The sequence below is a fragment of the Panulirus ornatus genome, chromosome 2, assembly GCF_036320965.1.
Source record: "Panulirus ornatus isolate Po-2019 chromosome 2, ASM3632096v1, whole genome shotgun sequence".
Lineage (NCBI taxonomy): Eukaryota > Metazoa > Arthropoda > Malacostraca > Decapoda > Palinuridae > Panulirus > Panulirus ornatus.
In genome coordinates, this window is record NC_092225.1 from 52,098,493 (window position 1) to 52,119,867 (window position 21,375).

A 21,375-nucleotide genomic window follows, 5' to 3' on the forward strand; every position below is an offset into this window, starting at 1 on the left:
TGAAAATACTGAAACAAACTGGAGTCTTTATACGTACTCACGAGAGTTTAAGACAATGAAAATGTAGGAACAAACTTGAGTCTTCATAAGACACCGAAAATTTGGAACAAACTGGAGTCTTTTCACGAAACCCACGACAGTCTAAAACACTGAAAATGCTGGAACAAACCGGAGTCTTTAAACGAATCTCAGAAGAGTTTAACTTAAGACACTGAAAATGTTGGAACAAACTGATGTCTTTCTACGAAACCCACAAGAGTTTAAGACACTGAAAATATTAGAACAAATGATGTCTTTCTTTGAAACCCACGGGAGTTTACGATACTGAAAATGTTGGAACAAACTGGAGTCTTCATACGAAACCCACGAGAGTTCGACATACTTAAATTGTTGGAACGAACTGGTCCTTTTACGAAACCCACGAGAGTTTGACATACTTAAATTGTTGGAACGAACTGGTCCTTTTACGAAACCCACGAGAGTTTCACATAAATTGTTGGAACGAACTGGTCTTTTTACGAAATCCACGAGAGTTTGAAACACCGAAAATGCTGGGACAACTGGAGTCTTTAAACGAAACCCACGAGAGTTTAAGGCAATGAAAATACTGCAACAAACAGTAGTTTAATACACTGATGTTGTTGGAATGAGTTAGTGTCCGTATGTACCCGCGGAGTGATCAAAACACTCAAATTATTGGAATAAATATGAGTCTCCGAATGCACACTCGAAAGTCTCAGACACGGTCAATGTTGGAAAAAAATATATATATTGCAGACGACTCTTCGCTCTGAAACGGAAGCGATGCGCGGAAAAAATGAATTGAAAACCTCTTCAAAACATCGTTTCGTTGTGATATAATTACAGCAAAAGAGTACTCGACAAAATTCAGCATCAAAAATTTCTATCAAAAGCCAAGTCTCGTGGTAGAGACGGAATTTAATTTAATTTGGTGACTAAAAATTGTTAGTCTTAGAATGGTTTGTCGTAACAAATGGAGTGCCACAGGGATCAATCTTGGGACCGGGTCTCATATACATCAATGTTACCGATTAAATGTGGAAATTAGATTATTGTAAGTTGGGTATTTAGAACATCAATTGAACGTCTGTAGCTACAGGGTGACATAGACAAATTGATGCACTGGGGTAACCGGGTGGCCAATGATTTCTAATACCTAAAAGTTTTACATGTTGGTAGTAAAACCAAAACACAAATTATATTTTCTGTTGAGCTGTCAAAGTTTTAATGAGAGGGAAAAAGACTTGGATGTAATAATCTCCGGTGATCTAAAGCCAAGTAAACAATGCCCAGAAGCAGTGAACATGGCTAACATGATTCTTGGGTTATGAACTTCATATCTAAGGCTACGGTAACAATACATAAACACATCCCTACTTTCAAACAGGCACAGACAAAATGGAGTGAATATAAAGCTGAACCATGATGATTCCTGGACTGAGAAACAAACTTTACAAAAGCCATATAAACGATTTAAATCCATTCAACTCGGGAAAGAGAAGGTGGTCTTAATCCAGATATTCAAAACGATCAAAGGCTTCGATAATCTCGAATCTAATAAGCTACTGTCTAATTTCACTCGTAGTAATGGCTAGTGGGTACAAAGTCGTGGGCAAAAGTTTTACTTCGAATGAGGCGAAGTACTTACTCTTTCAACAGAATGGTTAACACAGAATGATTTACGAATCAAAGCGTTGCCAAACGCAACACCATACATACTTAAGTTTCAGAATATTTCGCTTCAAATCCACGACTGGGTGTTATTTGCGCATTCTTAGTTGTTGGGAAATTTACAGGGTCTTCTCTTTGAATCGTCTGTATGCCTTTCTGATCGCAATACTTAGCTTCACATCTCTTCCAGTGCCACAATCAGCCACGACAGGACTCGATATGTCTGTTACTACTGAAATTCCTTCGTATCGTGAAGGTAAATATAAATGCCATATAGCAATACACTATCTGCAATTAACTCTAAGGCAACTCTAATTTTCTTTCTATTTTTCGTGATATTTTCAATATCTTCCCTTATGCAAGTTTCCCTCGCCATTCTATGTAAAACTAAGCTCTGGGAATAGGTTTAAAATGAATGGAAAATTAATTAGGAACAGAAATTCAAATTGTTGCCAGATGTTTCCCGGCGCAACAGTAAATAAAGCTTTTATCAATTGAACCTAAGAATTACTAAGGAAAAAATTCATCCCAAGAATATTTTCAGTTGAACAAAAGAGTGACATCCTATTGTTACGAATATATACATTTCATGAACATAAAAAAAAAAACAATAGAAAAAATAAAGGTTATATAATTGTTGGCAACTGATTCAGTAACCCTCTCCCAAATACAAATTAATATTTCAAGTACCCCGCTTATCCTACACTTGTGTTTAACGAAGATAATACAAGAATTCTGTACCAGACTGAAGAAATAAAACGTCCTTTTGTAGAGAAGTCTTTTGTCATCCGTTATTTCATTAAAGAAATATTACCAAAATATGAGAAGCTTAGTAGCGCTGACAGTTAAGACGGTTACGCCCTTCTTACTGAACGTTATTTCTGAAAGACAGAGAGAGAGAGAGAGAGAGAGAGAGAGAGAGAGAGAGAGAGAGAGAGAGAGATTCTACGCCACTGGAATATTCTTTTTATCTCAGAAACTCCTAGTGAACACGAGTGTACGACCCCAGGAGCACGTCGGTACGACCCTTTAAGCACGACGGTACGACCCTTGGGTTACAATGGTATGGCCTTTGACCTAACCTCTAAATGCTCGGGTCAAAGGCCAGGCCATCATACCCAAGGGTCGTACCGTCGTGTTCGAGGGTCGTACCGTCGTGTTCAAGGGTCGTACCGTCGTGTTCAAGGGTCGTACCGTCGTGTTCAAGGGTCGTTACTACACTTCCACCATCACTTGTTTACTTTAAAGTCTCTCACACAGAATGCATAATTTCACTTATACATCAGCTTAAAAGTGACACGGATTAAATTCTACTGGGGTGTAATCACAACTGATAAGTAATTAAAACGATGTAAACACAGCTGATAAGTAATCACAACTGATAAGTAATCACATAAATAACCACAACTGATAGGTAATCACGACTGATAAGTAATCACAACTGATGAATAATCACAAATGGTAAGTAATCACGAATGATAAGTAATCATAACTGATAAACAATCACAACTGATAGTAATCACAACTAACAAGTAATCACAACTGATGAATAATCACAAATGGTAGTAATCACGAATGATAAGTAATCATAACTGATAAACAATCACAACTAACAACTAATCACAAGAGATAAGTAATCACAACTGATAAATACTCCACTGATAAGTAATCACAACTGATGAATAATCACAACTGATAAATAATCAAATGATAAGTAATCACAACTAGCAAGTAATCACAACTGATGAATAATCACAACTGATAAATAATCAAATAAGTAATCACAACTAGCAAGTAATCACAACTGATGAATAATCACAACTGATAAATAATCAAATAAGTAATCACAACTAGCAAGTAATCACAACTGATGAATAATCACATCTCATAAGTAATCACAACTAACAAGTAATCACAACTGATGAATAATCACAAATGGTAAGTAATCACGAATGATAAGTAATCATAACTGATAAACAATCACAACTAACAACTAATCACAAGAGATAAGTAATCACAACTGATAAATACTCCACTGATAAGTAATCACAACTGATGAATAATCACAACTGATAAATAATCAAATAAGTAATCACAACTAGCAAGTAATCACAACTGATGAATAATCACATCTCATAAGTAATCACAACTAACAAGTAATCACAACTGATAAGTAATCACAACTGATGAATAATCACAACTGATAAATAATCAAATGATAAGTAATCACAACTAGCAAGTAATCACAACTGATGAATAATCACATCTCATAAGTAATCACAACTAACAAGTAATCACAACTGATGAATAATCACATCTGATAAGTAATCACAACTAACAAGTAATCACAACTGATGAATAATCACAAGTGATAAATAATCCCATCATATAATGCATCTGTTTTACATTTTCCCACCTTCCAGAGCCCACAGAGACGGGACACTACTTTACAGCCAACATCACTTACGTAAATGTAAGTAACATAGATAATTAAATTCCCTTTATCCAGTGTAATCTGACCCACTGTTATTCAATGATTATAATGTTTACGGTTTATGGATCAATCCACAATGGCGGGGAGGAGAAGTGAGGTGTTCTGCTGAACTACTGTATGATGTATGATGTATGATGTCTATGTTGTATTTCAACTCCGATGGTTGCGAGAGTACGACCCCTGAGCACGACGCTAACGACCCTTGAGCGCGACGTTGCGACCAGTGAGAACGAAATTACGACCCCTGAGCACGACGGTACGACCTTTGAGCACGACCCTTGAGCACGACGGTGCTACCCTTGACCACGACGGCACGACCCTTGGGCACGACAGTACAAACCTTGACCACGGCGGCACGACCCTTGACGACGACGGCACGACCCTTGACCACGACGGTACGACCCTTGACCACGACGGCACGACCCTTGGGCACGACGGTACGACCCCTGAGCACGACGGTACGACCCTTGGGCACGACGGTACGACCCTTGACCACGACGGTACGACCCTTGGGCACGACGGTACGACCCTTGACCACGACGGTACGACCCTTGGCCACGACGGTACGACCCTAGACCACGACGGCAAGACCCTTGACCACGACGGCACGACCCCTGAACACGACGGCACGACCCTTGAGCACAGAGGTACAGCCCTTAACCACAGACGGTACGACCCACCGACCCATCCCCCCATACATCGAGACCAACCCCCCTCCCCCATACTCACCACCCCCTTATATCAGGGACCCCTTCCTCACCCCCCCCCCCCCCCCCCCCCCGTGTTCCTGAGGCAATGTGTCTTTTCCCTCCCGAGACAATAGAAAAATATTGCTGTCCCTTTTCTCCTCTCTGTCTCTACCTGTCCACCCCTCCCTCACTCCGGCCAGTGAGGTACGTGAGAGAGAGAGAGAGAGAGAGAGAGAGAGAGAGAGAGAGAGAGAGAGAGAGAGAGAGAGAGAGAGAGAGAGAATTACTGGGAGATCGAGAGAATTTGAGTTATAGAGGCAGTGAAAGATAAAAGTAACTCGACATATGACAATATATATATATATATATATATATATATATATATATATATATATATATATATATATATATATATATATATATATTCTTATGAGTCCACGGGGAAAATGAAACATGAAAAGTTCCCAAGTGCACTTTCGTGTAATAATCACATCATCAGGGGAGACACAAGAGAGAAATATATCAGTCAGTTGATATATATATATATATATATATATATATATATATATATATATATATATATATATATATATATATGTATATATATATATATATCCTAACAATAAAAACAGGTGTATAAACCCTCCAGCAGGAGAGCATTGTATGGACCGTCAGCCATGCTGACGGGGTAGCCGACGAAATGGTGCTTTCCGATGTGCGGGTGTTTGGTGTGGACCGCCGCCCGGTCCACCTGCTGGTAGCCGGGGACCGCTGGACCACCGGAGACTGGCATTACGACGCTTCGACTAAGGTAAGTGATGGTGATGAACTGGTGGTCCATTTTGGTCCGTTGGTGGTCTATCTTGGTCCACTGGAGTTCTGTCATGGTACCCTGATGGTCCATTTTGGTCCACTACTGGTCTATCTTGGTCCACTGGTGTTGTCATGGTACCCTGATGGTCCAGTCATTTTGGTCCACTGCTGGTCCATTGTCTCTACTGATCCATTTTGGTCCACTATTGATCCATCTTGGTACACTGGTGTTCTGTCATGGTACCCTGATGGTCCATTTTGGTCCACTGCTGGTCCATTGTCTCTACTGGTCAATCTTGATCCATTGTGGTCCAATACTGGTCCATTTTGGTGGTCTATCATGGCCCATGTCCCACTGGTGGTCCACTTAGGTCCACTGTAGACTGGGGTGAGAAGAGGCCAGTAGTGGGGTGTTCCAAGCCCAAACCATTCATAGCTACGATTTGCTAATCATAGACAATGGGTCTATTATCCAATGTTTATCTCCATCTCAACAGTATCTCTCAAGTCTCTTATCTATCTCGCTCTCAAGTCTCTTATCTATCTCGCTCTCAAGTCTCTTATCTATCTCGCTCTCAAGTCTCTTATCTATCTCGCTCTCAAGTCTCTTATCTATCTCGCAGGTTCTGGCTATGTACGACCTGGGAATTCCCATCAAAACTGGTTTCACACTAAGTTGGAAGGATGAGATGGACTTCAAGATCCCTTGTCCCATCTCTTATAAAGGTAAGTTGAGCCTTGTTGGGTGCCAAGACTTAATGCACTATGCAGCTGACGTCAGAGGCTTGTAATAAAGAGGTTTTGTGACAAAAGAATTCTACTGAAGCAGAACTTTGGTCGAAAAGGTAAATTGTTTTAGCAGAACTCTTTAGAAAAAGATGGTCAAGTAATCTTTCAAAATTAGTCAAGTAAACTGTAGTCAAATTTTTACATATAAAAATATAAAATAATTCATTATATTATTCATTATATTATTATATATTCGTAAAAAGTTTTAAACAATTTTCTGTTTTGAAAATAGATTATCTATAAAAAATATGTAATATTTTTTTTTCTACGATTATTTCTCCAACAAAAGAGGCGTTTAAATTTTTTCGTTCGAAAATTAATTCAATAATCTACTGGAATGCTCCACGCACATATCTCGCCCCCTAACTCTTATCAATATATAATCCCTCCAAATTACATTAGTCTAAATACAGTTACTCCAAATAGAACATAGATCCAGTCTAGCAAATTTTAGCTTAGAAGCTATTCTCTCCCCACTATAGATTCATAGAAACTTAAGATCATAACAGACGACATCTAAGATATAAATAAAAACTATTATAGAACATCATCTATTGTCATTAGACACCAGATCTATTGTTCTATAAGGGCGCACGGTAGCACCCAAGTGTTCTGTGGACTATATATAGACTGATGATGGATGCGTTGCAGATTGGAAGGAAGATGTGGCAGTGAGGGAAGCCGAGTGCCTCACCAGCAACTGCATCTGGGATCCAGACACCAAGGTTAGCCAGTCTATAGTTAGCTAGCTAGCTACTTGCTATTTCTATCTTCACCAGTTACCTCTCTCTCTCTCTCTCTCTCTCTCTCTCTCTCTCTCGATATATCTTTCTGTCTATCTATTGTTCTTTTCCCTCAATTACAAGATGTGTACTTTCTCTTACATATTTTTTTTTTGTTTCATATACGTATATTTGTACGAGAGAGAGAGAGAGAGAGAGAGAGAGAGAGAGAGAGAGAGAGAGAGAGAGAGAGAGAGAGAGAGAGAGAGAGAGAGAAATTACATCGTCCTGTAAATGTAAGTCAATCAAATGTAAACTACACTGACAAGCAGTTTACACAGTACACAAGGAAACAACTTATCAAATCCTACCCTGAACTACGCCTCACTCGCCTGGTCATCTATCTATTCTGTGAAAAAAAAAAAAAAATAGATACAAAACAGAGCACCGAGACCAATCACCGGCTGCCTAGCTATCCCAGACACTCAACACCTACACAGTGAAACAAAGACCCTATCCAATATAGTCCCACTTCAATATACTCTACACTCAACACCTACACAGTGAAACAAAGACCCTATCCAATATAGTCCCACTTCAATATGGTATTCACTCAATTCCTTCAGCACCAACACTAGGTCTCCTCCTACACAACCCACTCCATACCTAACCATCAACCCTAAAGCAGAAATCAAAAGTCTATCCCCTCCTTCATCTTAAAAAGTCTATCCCCTCCTTCATCCTTCAGTAAACTATTCTCACACCGTTATATTAATGGGAATTTCCCACTCATGCCAGTTCTCTTTCCGATGCATAAGAAAGAAAATGATTATCAACTCTAATTAAAAAACAAAATGATTTTATATTTGGCAGAAAATAAAGGCTGCTCATAATTTTGGCATCGGATATGGAGATCAGTTCTGACACCACAGGAACAAATTATTTCCCTATTTCTCCCAGAAAATCATATATGAGTCGAGTATAATGTTTGAATATTTCGTCCTCTTCTCTCAACATACATTAATCATGAACTGATTACTCATTCTCCATTAATCATGAACTGATTACTCATTCTCCATTAATCATGAACTGATTACTCATTCTCCATTAATCATGAACTGTTTACTCATTCCCTATTAATCATGAACTGATTACTCATTCTCCATTAATCATGAACTGATTACTTATTCCCATTAATCATGAAGTGATTATTCATTCCTCATTAATCAAAATTACTCATTCCCCATTTATCATGAAATGATTACTCATTCCTCATTAATCATGAAGTGATTATTCATTCCACATTAATCATAAACTGATTACTCATTCCCCATAAATCATGAACTGATTACTCATTCCCATTAATCATGAACTGATTACTCATTCCCATTAATCATGAAGTGATTACTCATACCCCATTAATCATGAAGTGATTACTCATTCCCCATTAATCATGAACTGATTACTCATTCCCATTAATCATGAACTGATTACTCATTCCCCATTAATCAGGAAGTGATTACTCATTCCCCATTAATCAGGAAGTGATTACTCATACCCCATTAATCATGAAGTGATTACTCATTCCCCATTAATCATGAACTGATTACTCATTCCCATTAATCATGAACTGATTACTCATTCCCCATTAATCAGGAAGTGATTACTCATTCCCCATTAATCATGAAGTGATTACTCACTCCCCATTAATCATGGACTGATTACTCATTTCCGAGATAATCTGTACGACGATGTAGGTCAATGATGTGAGAATATTTACTTCAGGTCCCGTGTTCGATTCCTCCACCCTCCGACTACGGCTTCGACTTTGAGGATGGTGTGGTGCGGGAGACGGAAAAGGGCTTCCGGGTACTGCTGAAGAAGAGAGGACCCTCTCTCTTCGGCGGGGAAGTAGGCCGCGTCACCTTTGAAATCTTCCGCTACAGCGATGTCACCCTCCGCTTCAAGGTGGGTCAGGGGAGTGGGAAAAGAAAGCCATTGGAGTCCAGCCATCAGACACATACACAGATACTAACACGGAAACTCGATTTCCTTCAACTTGAATGTGATCCAGACGTCTCCACGATCTTCGTGCGTTGAATAAGTTACACAACATGATTCAGACTATTGCACAAATCACACGAAATATACATATCTATACATGAAGGTCTTAGGAATGTGGGAAGGCCTTTACGGAAACAGATAGTGTTTCACAATCTCCGAGAGGTGATGTATTTCACACTCCCACTGACGGTTTGAGGATGAGACACACGCCATTCTATCTATCATCGGGCTCTCAGATGATGTGAACACAGGCGAGCCACAGCTCTGTCTCCACCATGAACACACTGACTCAGGGTGGTCAAGCGCGCTCCAGCATCGCCCTCCTCTCTCTTCGTCTCTTGCTCCACAGCGGCAATAGATGAAGTTATTCTCTACCGTAGGTCCGCTCCTGCTTTACCTGGCCTCTTCCAAGAGAGCCACAGTGCAGGAGAAAGACAGCTGCTGAGATGGACGACCTGTGTGGGGTGAGTTACAGGAGCCCCTTCGACTTTCTAGTCTCTAGCTTCCATACAGGAATGTGATGCAGAGGTATTGTGACATCTTTCAAACCTCTCGAGCACGAAGGTGCGACCCTTGGATATTATATGGTCTTGGATATCATATGGCCTTAGCCTTTGATGTTAATCCTTAAAGGTCGGGTCAGATGGCCAGGTCATCATACCCCAAGGGTCGTACGTCGCACCTTGGATATCGTATGGCCTTGGCCTCTGACGTTAATCCTCAAAGGTCGGGTCAGATGGCCAGGTCATCATACCCCAAGGGTCGTACCGTCGTAAAGAAAGTGGTGGTACAGTCGTGCTCAATCGTCGCATCGTCCTCAAGGGCTGACAGGGAGAAAATACGACCCTCTCTCCCTCCCTTCCTGTCGTCTAATGAGGAGCAAAACTCACGACGCCTACAATATGCCTGAACATACTGCTCCTACATGCACGCATGCGTCCTCTGGTTGGACTGTACACAACAGGTCAAACACTTCACCCTCTGCTGTTGATGATATTCATCACAATCCCGGCTGAGAGAGGCTGAGACATCTTACTTCAAGCAGGATCGGCCTGATACATGACCCTGGCCCTGGAGACACCTCGATCAAGGATTCAAAACACACTTTTCCCTCTGGCACGAAGCGCTTCGACTATTCATGGTTTACGAGCTCCCAAATTCCATACACGATTAAGTAGCATTTACACTTAAATATACAACACCACTGTGACCTCTTGCAATATAGAACTTAAGTTCAACTGAGTGATTCAATAAGTCAGGAATATGATTAAAGCAAATATCTTCTAACTTAAGCGTGCACAAAGTTCATTTTAAGCTATTCTGTTTCGAAATGCTCGTAAAACACCAAACGAACCATCTACAGCGTAAATTATTATCGAAAATAAAAAGAAAATCATCTATAGCGTAAATTATTGTTATGCATTTCTAAAAGCTAAGAAATCTAATCTATAATATCTAACTGTATGTCTTCTATCTCTTGGCGAACAGTTCTACCAAACGGGCGTGGAACGTTATGAGGTTCCGATAGAATTGAATCTACCCGATGAAGCGCTTCACGAACCCCTGTACGAGGTAGTGCTGCCACAAGACCCCGAGGCAGGCGACCTCTTCTTCTTCTACGTCGTCAGGAGAGACACTGGCACCATCCTGTGAGTTACTGGTGGCTTGTTCAAGACATAATGTCTTCCTATTCCGTCTAAACTCTCTCTCTCTCTCTCTCTCTCTCTCTCTCTCTCTCTCTCTCTCTCTCGCGACAAGGATGAGCAGGCAAGCTGTCAGTGAGTGATCACACTTCCTCACCATGAACGCGACGGGGGTACACACAGGAACAGGGCGAGGTGATCGTACCTCAATATTCTTCACGAAATTATAGATTGGCTAATAAATGAATTGCTTACCAGCCCGCCTCGTCCCAAGTCAGATGAAACGCCGATTATAATCAATACTTCGACATAATCCTCTCCATTTCTGTCTTCCTCCATGAAATAGTTCGTCTCGACGGTAAATAATACTTGAACAAACCCCCCGTCCGTCGACGGCGTCAGACCGTCCGTCTTCGTTATACGTCGCGCCAAATGAGTGTCGTTCCCTCCTCCTCCTCCTCCTCCTCCCGAGATCCTTAATAACCCGTTGTCCTCACCGCAGGTTCGACACCAGGATAGGCGGGCTGACCTTCTCCGAGCAGTTCCTGAGCGTGACGACCACGCTGCCCAGCAAGAACGTGTACGGCATGGGCGAGAACGCCCACGACTCCTTCAGGCACGTCTTCAAGGGCGAGACCTGGCCCATCTTCTCCAGGGATCAGGGGCCTGAGCCGGGGGTAAGTTCGCCTTGGTGTTAGGCTCCCCCTCCCCCCTACACACACACACACACACACACACACACACACACACACACACACACACACACACACACGCACACACACACACACACACACATTAGGCTCCCCCTCCCCCCTACACACACACACACACACACACACACACACTGGTCAGTCTCGAGGCCACGCCCGGCAGGGTGAGTGGTACCTTCAGAAGATGGTAGGGATGGGGAATGAATAGAGATACCCTGGTGGTCATAAGATGTCCCGGGGATGCCTGGTGTTACATTATCCCTTGAGCACGACGGGACGACCCTGGGCAGGACGGACGACCCTAAACACGAGGGGTGTAATCCTTGGTGTACGACGGCCTGGCCTCTGATCCGACCTTTAAGGATAAGGACCAAAGCCCAGAGGTCGTACCGTTGTGTTCTAGTCGTATCGTCGTGCTCAAGGGTCGTGCCCGTCGTCTTGCTCGAGAGGTTACTTGTTCTCTCTACCATTCCCTGCCCATTACATCTCCTCTCCCCCATTCCCACAGGCTGGTCGCCAAGTCAACCTGTATGGGGCCCATCCTTACTACCAGTGTCTGGAGAACGATGGGAGGGCGCATGGGGTCCTCCTGCTCAACAGCAACGCTATGGGTGAGTGGAGGAGGCAGCACCGAGGGAGGCGGTGGTATAGGTGAGCGACAATGGGTGGACGAAAACAAAGTGAGGAGTCGACTGAAGAAATACGAGGGAGTAGATGACTTAATGGGTACGGATGAATGAATGCAAGTACGCAGGCGCTGGAATGGGTAAATGGATGAATGAATAGATGATAAAATGGGGAAGTACTGACGACAGAACAGGTGAATGAATCTATGTCTGCACACGACAGAATGGATAAGTAGATGGGAGTTCCTTCTAAAATAACAAAAAATGGACATTTATGTAATCATTTTCTATCAAAGACTGGTCGAAGGTTCACAGTGGATATGTGTGCGATAAGAGTGCGAGAGAATGATTAAATTCACTAACGTATGGAAAGGGTGCGTTCTGCTCACACACAATTAGCTGTAGAACCAACTGTGCAAAGCAGAACATCCCTCCAGTGACAGCGCTCTTGACTTCTGGCCATATTCCTGATTCCCTAAATGTAGTCAAAGACGAGAGGGTGTCGAACCCACGTACTCCTGAAGTACTGTGGGTACTAGAAAGGCTGGACTGTGAGACCTCTTAAATGCAGACACAAAAACGCTATTCTAGCATCCATGTACCGCTAAGTGTAGCTACTGATCTTCCTTACGAGGAAATGGTCAGCTTTTTGATATTCGACCAATGAATCTTGAGCAAAAAAAACCTGTAGCGGGTAATATGACTGTGGTAGGATCGTAGTTACATCCTCTAATGACCCTTCCCACTGTGGCAGACTACCAGATGCTGGACTATCCAGCCATATCTTACCGGACCATAGGAGGGATCCTGGACTTTTACATGATGGTGGGACCCGAGCCAGAGTCGGTGGTGAGCCAGTACACAAGACTCATCCATCGACCGGTCATGCCGCCCTACTGGGCTCTGGGCTTCCAGCTCTGCAGGTGAGTGTAAGTGGGAGTATAGATTGTCTGTGGCATGACTGGAAATACATCTGGGGGTTATAGGATACATAGATATCACGAGATCGTACAACATTAATGGGTCTTGGATATACGAGATCGTAGAACATCGATGGGTCTTAAATAATCACCCCTGCAGCTTCTGGGCTTGTACGTCATTAGGGAAGAGCGTAGGATGAAGTGCTAGTGGTTCTTCAGTATGTCTGGACTGTTACTTTAGTAACTCTGGAACATAAGATGGAGTGTTTGTGGTTCTTCAGTATGTCTGGAGGGTTACTTTAGTATTTCTGCAACATAGGAAGAAGTGTTTGTCGTTCAGTATGTCTGGACGGTTACTTTAGTCATTCTGGAACAAAAGATGGAGTGTTTGTGGTTCTTCAGTATGTCTGGAGGGTTACTTTAGTATTTCTGGAACACAAATGGGCTCAATGTATCCTTCAGATACAGATGTCAGTCCGTCTCTCTCTTCAGGTGCAGGTGCCTCTCAGGTGCACGTGACGGACCTTTTTCTTCTTTTAACATAGGTGTTGAAGTCTTTCTTCCCCTGAGGTCTAAGACGCAGAATTTCCCTCTTCAATGCACGTGTGAAGCCTCTCCGTTGCACAGAGATGCAAGTGCCAACGTCTCTTTTTGCCATGAGATGAAAGTGGCAAAGTGGCTTTCTCTCTCCCCACACCCTGATGGCAAAGGGCCTTTCTCTCTACTCACACGCAAGTGGCAACGTGGCTTTCTCTCTAATCATATTCTCAGATCTAAATGTCCAGTCACCTACCTTTCTCTCTTCAGAGGGACGAAGCAAATCATTTTTTCCTCCTCTCAGATCCAGGTGCCAAAGTTTCTTTCCACTCCCTCTCATACCACACTAATGCCAAGGCCTCTTTTGGGGGTTCCCAAGAAACCTATGCCAGACCGTCTTAGTTTCTCACACAGATGGAGGTGTAAAATCCACTGGTCTTCCTTCTAGGTATGGATACCAGTCGTTAGAGGAGCTACAAGCGGCGGTGAACCGAACCAGAGACGCTGGGATCCCACAGGTAAAGCATCCTGCCTTATTGTCCAAAAACGTTTAGAGGTTGAAACACTATGTAGAGTTGATTCCATATGTTAATCTTTCATCTCCAAGAGAACATTGAGTTTTAGAAAGAATGAAAAAAAAAAAATATGAAAAAAAATGACAGATTTTTGTAAGAATGTAAATTACCGGCTTCGAGGAACTTGTGTAAATGAAGCTATTGTTTACAAAGTCATATGGAGTTAGGCCTACGTACTGATGGGAGGGTTTCTCAACGTAATTTCATTCAAAATGTTCTGTGTCTGAGCATTTCCTAATTTGAATAACACGCTGAAAGTTTGAGAGTTAGTATTTTTTCTAGTCCCACCAATACTGGGGTCAGCATCATTTGTGCCCCACAGATAACACTGTACCTTCAAATGAAACTCTCCTGTCCTCCGTCTTATATACTGATTATTCTCACTCCTCGATACACCCATTACAGTACTCAAATGTCTTAAACTATTACCTGACCATTACACCTGATATCCCCATTACCATGTACTCGTTATCTACCCACCCTTCATCTCTACTCCTATCGTATTACGTTTTCATTTTCTTCTTGCTAGCTGTTGAGCCAGAGGGAGAGGTGGGTGGGGAGTTGCTGTCTGCTTTCCCGTTTATCCCACAATTCAGAATAAGAATGCACATAATCTCGTCACGGACAATGTGTGCTCCTGTTATCTCTCCTTCCCATGCACTGCCTTGCAGCAGATGACCTCGTCATAGACCATCAGGACTACTGTTAGCTCCTTCCCAAGCACTGTCTTCCAGCAGATATAGACCATCAGGTCTTCTGTTATCTATCCTTCACATGTAGTGTCATCCAGCTGTTAAACTGGTCATGGACCATCAGGTCTTCTGTTAGCTCTCCTTCCCATGCACTGTCTTCCAGCAGATATAGACCATCAGGTCTTCTGTTACCTGACCTTCCCCACGTCCATAATGCTCCCTTCTTCTGCCCATACACAGGACGTGCAATATGGGGACATCGACTACATGTCCCGCAGGATGGACTTCACCGTGGACCAGGAGCACTTCGCTGGCTTCCCCGAGTACGTGAGGCGGGTCAAGGAGGACGGCCTAAGGTTCATCGTCATCCTCGACCCCGCCATCAACGTCGAGGTGAGGCTTCAACGCTGGCGTGAAGAGGGTGTGGGGGGGGGTTCAACGCTGATGTCAACAAGGGAAGGAGGGTTTCAACGCCCAAGTGAGAAGGATGGGAGGGTTTCAGCGACGCGCTGTCAATGAGCCGGATCAGGGTAGATGAAGCAGTGAAGGCTTCTGAGGGAAGTGGTTTTGGGTGATGCACTGTGACTTTGTGACATTATATACAACAGACTGAGCCTGGCCTTGTACAAGTGAGGCCAATGTTCCTCTGTTCCTGTCGCTATGGCGAAAAAAGGCAATTAGGTATAGAAAATACATCTCTGTAAATATACCTAATGGATCCATTAATATTCTCCTAACAAACGTAGGCAGCCACTCTCCTAGCATAACCTGCCTGAGAGTCCTCAAGACGACCCGAAACCGAACTTAATATCTGCAGAAAAGGGAAAGAGAACCAACACACCCTAGTGCGAGTGGGTCAAGCTCGGGGATGAAACCTGAAGAATGTCACTTCACACTTGACTCTCTCTATAAAGTAGGCAAAACTAGAAAAAGAAAATGCTAATTTGTTGTCCACTATGAAGTGTCATTAAAATACCATTACTGATAATAATCATCCTATTTTCTGAGTGTTTTCTAGACAAAATTTCCCTTATGTTCTCGAAAAAAAAATTTCCCTTAAAGACAACTTCAACTAATACTCGATGTCTCCAAGTTTTGCTATTCATATTGTCCATCTTCCTTCATACTCTCACCTGACTGCCCCTTTTACCTTCTTTCGTCTTCTAATTCTGAAGAGATTTTTATGTACGACTCCATCTGCCTTTTTCTTTCAGTGTTCTCAAATGTTTTTGTTTTTCTCTCTCCCTCTCTCTACCAGCGACCAGCGGAGGAATACCCGACCCACCAACGCGCCCTGGCGGCGGACGCCTACATTAAATGGTCCAGCGACACTAATGATAGCATCGTCCACGACAACAATGGTGGGGGTGACCTGGGCAGCACCATGTTGGGCTATGTGAGTACTCTAGAGGGAGTGGGGAAGGGGGGTTAGTCTGAGTGCTGCTGGGAGCTGGCTACCTGTGTGTTCTGAAACCTACGTGAGTTGGAGGCGACCTCAAATGAGTAATGCTACGAGTTGTTTGAGTGAGTAATGCTGGGGCTATGTGAGTACGAACTTATGGTAGCCACTTGCTTGGTTTGGATTGAAGGTATATAAAAAAATGCGCCAAAAAAAAATTCATCATCAGCAAATAACCCACACACTCCAGTAAAACTGCAGTTCACATCTTTACTACAAATGTCTTTTGTGTCTCCACATTTCTTTCCCTGACCTGCCCGTTTTCTTTCCCCAAATCAAACTATATATATATATATATATATATATATATATATATATATATATATATATATATATATATATATAAAGTACAAAAACAATCATATAGCAATACGCTTCTCGGATATATACTTAATATATCAAACTACACAAGATATATACATTATATGTAATACACCATTGTAGACACACTGCACAGAATAATTTCTGACCGAACCAAAATCAGTTCTTATTGAATTGCAGGCATTATACTAACCCCCTGTATAGCTATATGCTATAGTCCTATATCACAGCTATATGAGTTATTCTATAGGTCCTTGGAAACATGCCCGTAATGACGCAACTGCACGCATTTAGTACTTTAAAATTTAGTACTTTAAAGTTAGTACACGATGGAAAGAAAGGAACTGTGTACGTCCCTTCTTCAGGTACTGCGGCAGGAAATGTATTCTTTTTCCCCAACTTCCTCCCCTCGGCAGGTGTGGCCCGACAACAGAACAGCCTTCCCCAACTTCTTCAAGACCTCCAGCAGGGACTGGTGGGTTCAGGAGATCGCCACCTTCTACCACACTGTCGAGTTTGATGGCCTCTGGATTGTGAGTATTGTGTTCTATGTGGTTATTGCGTACCGTGTCTTAAGACGCCCCTGTATTCTGAGTGGCTGTATGGCTAAGGACTTCAATGGCCTCTGGATAGTGGCCATCGTGTTCTCAAAGGCCACTGTGTTCTGAATGATCGTATGAATAAGGCGTGTCGACCCCGCTTATCAATACCATCTGGAGAGCTTACGGTCTAACATTTTGGTCAGTCACTGCAGTTCATGAATCCGTGAATCAAAAAAAAACAAAAAAATATCTTACGATTGTCTTAATGACATATTTTCTTTCCTCCAATGACGGTCTGGCTAAGGTCTCTGACTACAGTTCTTTGGATTATAAAGTATCGTCTCTGATGGTCAAAGGGTCCAAAATATAGGAGTGTTATGGTCATGTCAAAGGTCAGGGTTATGTCAAAGGTCAGGGTCATGTCAAAATCAGCGTCATTATTCCCCAGAGGTCGTGGTCGGATCGTTTCTTCATGACAATCAACAAACTAACACACACAGGAAGAGACTCAAAATTCCGTACCACCATCAAATAACGCGCCTTCAAATTACCCATTTCTCATTAATAAGTGACGTCAGAAATTGTTGATTATCTGATGCTTCGCACAGACACCACATTACACATCTCTCGCTGCCGTCCTACACAGACACAGCTCAATTCCTTCCCCACAAACACGACCTATACCTCATGGAAGCCTGTGATACGATTACGTATTAAGATCAATTCCCGTACCCCTGATAATTTGCTTATTCTTTAATTAACACCGACGGCTGGCGTGTCGAACAGCAACCTAATTAATTCTGGGGCATCTTCAGCCGCCCTAAAGGGGGCGTAATTACATGGTATAACAAATACGGTCTTCCAGGCTTCACTTCGCGTGGTCTTGAGCGCCTGTAGGCTCCAGTCCATGTGGTCTTGAGCGCTTGAAGGCTTCAATCCCTGTGGTATTGACCCATACTGGCTTCAATTCATGTCGTCTTTAACCCCTGTCGTGCGGTCTTGAATCCTTGTGTTCTCAAACTCCTACGCCTTAATCCGTGTTATCTTGAGCTCCTGTAGGTTTCATGAAACACCCACGTGGTCTCGAACCTATGTGGGCAGCAACCCATGTGGTCTTAAACCCACGAAAACATCAACTCTGTGGTCTTATACCCATCTAGGTTTCAATCCTTTCGGTCTTGAACCAATGTAAGCATCAACCCACGTGATCTTAAATTCCCTGTAGGCTTCAACTCCAACGAGACAATAAACACTAAGTGTGTAAAAAGAAATACAAGTTCAACAGCCAAGATCTCTAAGTCAGCGAATTCTAATCAGACTTTGAACTACGGTCGGCCTATATATCTACCGTTGGCTGACGTCTCTATAGCCATTCGCCACTGGAATGAGTTAGCCTAGGCCTCTAAGCCCTGTCTGGAACTGGGATATGATGTGGAGGAAGGGATCTCAAAGGAGATCACCAAGGGCTTTGAGGATCTGTCCTTAGGTAGGCCTTCCAGGGAATGTGGAAGGACTCCAGACGACCTGACTGGGCCATGATATCCTGGCCATGATATCCTGGAGGGGAATAATGAGATTGCAGGACTCGTCTGCATGTGAGAGGCGAGGATGGTGTTGATATATGAGGATATGAACACAGACACAGTTGTAGAGCCAGCACGACACTGAACCCAAATGACGTTTACTAAATTCAAATAACTCTTTCCAGTCAGGACACAAAGAGAATCTCGTATTCTGGAACTACAGGCAAATCTCCTATTCCAGGAGGGTAAAATGTATAATACACGCTTATACGAATCTGTAAAACGTTTGCAAAATGATGCAAAACATTCATTCACGTGAGGCAAGTGATCTAATCATGTTTATAATTGGTTTATGTTATCAGTGTCATAATATACACATTTCCAGACTAAATGGAACCCAAGTTCTCATCAAGAAGCTGGAATGAGAGACGGTCTTTGATCTTGTGTGCCACAACACACGAGGATACTAAAGCATGATGTCAAAAAAAGTCAAGTTCACTTCACACAAGGAAAAGTACCACATGGACTTATAATTGAAAAACAACAACAGAAAATGAAGACTATTACTTACGTGAACCATCTCTCTGGCTTAAGGGACACTTGTTGATAACTGGTTCAAATGGAATGGAAAACCTTGAGGCACTGACCTTTGGCTATGGTGTGTATGTGTGAGGTGGTAAGGGTCGAGGAGAGAGCCAACATCGGGGCTGTGGGCCAACCAATATCCTTAAGGCTGGAGTGCTGGTCGGCTTCTCAAGGGCGCGGTGGTGGGTGCAACCTGTGAGAGAGGAGGGGAAAAGGAGTTCCTTAATCCTTTATTTCTCGTTTCCGAGAGAGAGAGAGAGAGAGAGAGAGAGAGAGAGAGAGAGAGAGAGAGAGAGAGAGAGAGAGAGAGAGACAACATACGAGTCATCGAACACCACAACCTTCATTAGCTCTCCATCATTCGTTTTTCCCTCACGCTTCCAGCAGTCTTCCCTCACACTTCCATCACCCCTCCTTTGTACACTATAGTATCAGACTTCCCAAAACGCGTCTATGACTTCCCTCATATTTCCATCACTTCTCACATTTACGTCATTCTTCCTTGCCTATTTCCATCATCCCTCCTGTACAATGCTCTCACTTGGCCGCTCTCTCCTTCCCTCTAGAGCCTCTCTCATTGTGCCACATCCCACTCTCTCAATCCTGTCACTTTTTCACTCACACTTCTCACGCATTCCTCATTCTGTAGTATACATCTTTTTTTTATAAGTTTCTCACGCTTCTAACTCGATTTTTCTCTCTTGCTGTATCCGATTTTGGGTTCCTCTCTCTCTCTCTCTCTTTCCTTTTTCTTTAAACTCCTTCCATGGCCACCCAACTCCCTCTTCCCTCTCCAAACCCATCAGTAACAGCTCACCTCACGTCATTCACCTTACTATTTTTTCTACATATTTTACCCACGTCTGGCCAGAGGCAACGCGTGACAGACAGCTAGATAACAGCGTAATATATATATATATATATATATATATATATATATATATATATATATATATATATATATATATATATATATATTATCCCTGGGGATAGGGGATTAAGAATACTTCCCACGTATTCCCTGCGTGTCGTAGAAGGCGACTAAAAGGGGAGGGAGCGGGGGGCTGGAAATCCTCCCCTCTCGTTTTTTTTTTAATTTTCCAAAAGAAGGAACAGAGGGGGCCAGGTGAGGATATTCCAAAAAAGGCCCAGTCCTCTGTTCTTAACGCTACCTCGCTGACGCGGGAAATGGCGAATAGTTTGAAAAAAAAAAAATATATATATATATTGGAGTGGTTTAGGCGTGTGGAGAATGAGCGATGAAAGGTTGACAAAGAGGATATATGTGTCACAGGTGGAGAAAACGAGGAGAAGCGGACACTAAACTGGAGGTGGAAGGATGGAGTGAAAAAGGTTTTTCCCTCTTGGGCTCAGTCCTCTGTTCTTAACGCTACCTCGCTAACCGGGAAATGGAGAATATATGAAAAAGATATAAACAGGGAAGCAGACATAGTAGACATATCTTTCCTCCTTGTGTTCTCTATTTCCCCCCCTTTATCTCCCGAACCCATACATCTACTTTCAATAACAACTGAAGTCCATTCAATTCGTACATCCTCTTAAGCTCTGGTACACAATAGTTTAACACAGTCGTGCCCCAACCTTCGTATAACACCCCGTGTCCTATTTAACCTGCCCATATAACAACCTTACGGAGAGTTGTGTAACATCCTCTTGTCCCAGGGGTTAGACTCGTTTTTAAATCTTAGCACACTGTTGCCTCAAATGCCACCCTCCCGACGTTAAAGCTCAATCTCGCATCTTATGTGTTATTCTGCTGTAGGACATGACACTCTCACGCCCTGACCGTGACAGTGTGTCACTCTCTTGACCCAAGCAGACGGTATAGCACCTTCTTGCACCCATGCCCCAGCGCTCACAAAGCCCATCTCCCTGCAGGATATGAACGAGCCGGCGAACTTCGGCACCAACGAGGACCAGCCGTGGAACTGGCCAGGGGGTCGTGACCCCTGGAGCCT

General features: G+C 42.9%; 1 protein-coding gene across 3 annotated transcripts in view; it reads left to right on the forward strand.

The window, feature by feature from the left end:
* LOC139756360 (maltase-glucoamylase-like) overlaps positions 1–21,375 on the forward strand; it is a 70,762-nt gene that overhangs the window by 36,282 nt on the left and 13,105 nt on the right. For 2 of the 3 annotated variants that reach the window (XM_071675729.1, XM_071675748.1), the window contains exons 20-33: positions 4,116–4,165; positions 5,525–5,686; positions 6,312–6,414; positions 7,129–7,202; positions 8,985–9,167; positions 10,752–10,912; positions 11,409–11,583; positions 12,125–12,227; positions 12,997–13,165; positions 14,148–14,217; positions 15,207–15,359; positions 16,225–16,362; positions 17,163–17,279; positions 21,296–21,375. The exon at positions 21,296–21,375 is cut by the window's right edge and continues 44 nt beyond it. In XM_071675729.1, coding sequence (XP_071531830.1) covers positions 4,116–4,165; positions 5,525–5,686; positions 6,312–6,414; positions 7,129–7,202; positions 8,985–9,167; positions 10,752–10,912; positions 11,409–11,583; positions 12,125–12,227; positions 12,997–13,165; positions 14,148–14,217; positions 15,207–15,359; positions 16,225–16,362; positions 17,163–17,279; positions 21,296–21,375 — 1,738 coding nt within the window. The remainder of the gene's footprint in view (positions 1–4,115; positions 4,166–5,524; positions 5,687–6,311; positions 6,415–7,128; positions 7,203–8,984; positions 9,168–10,751; positions 10,913–11,408; positions 11,584–12,124; positions 12,228–12,996; positions 13,166–14,147; positions 14,218–15,206; positions 15,360–16,224; positions 16,363–17,162; positions 17,280–21,295) is intronic. The other variant, XM_071675740.1, reaches the window with a different exon arrangement.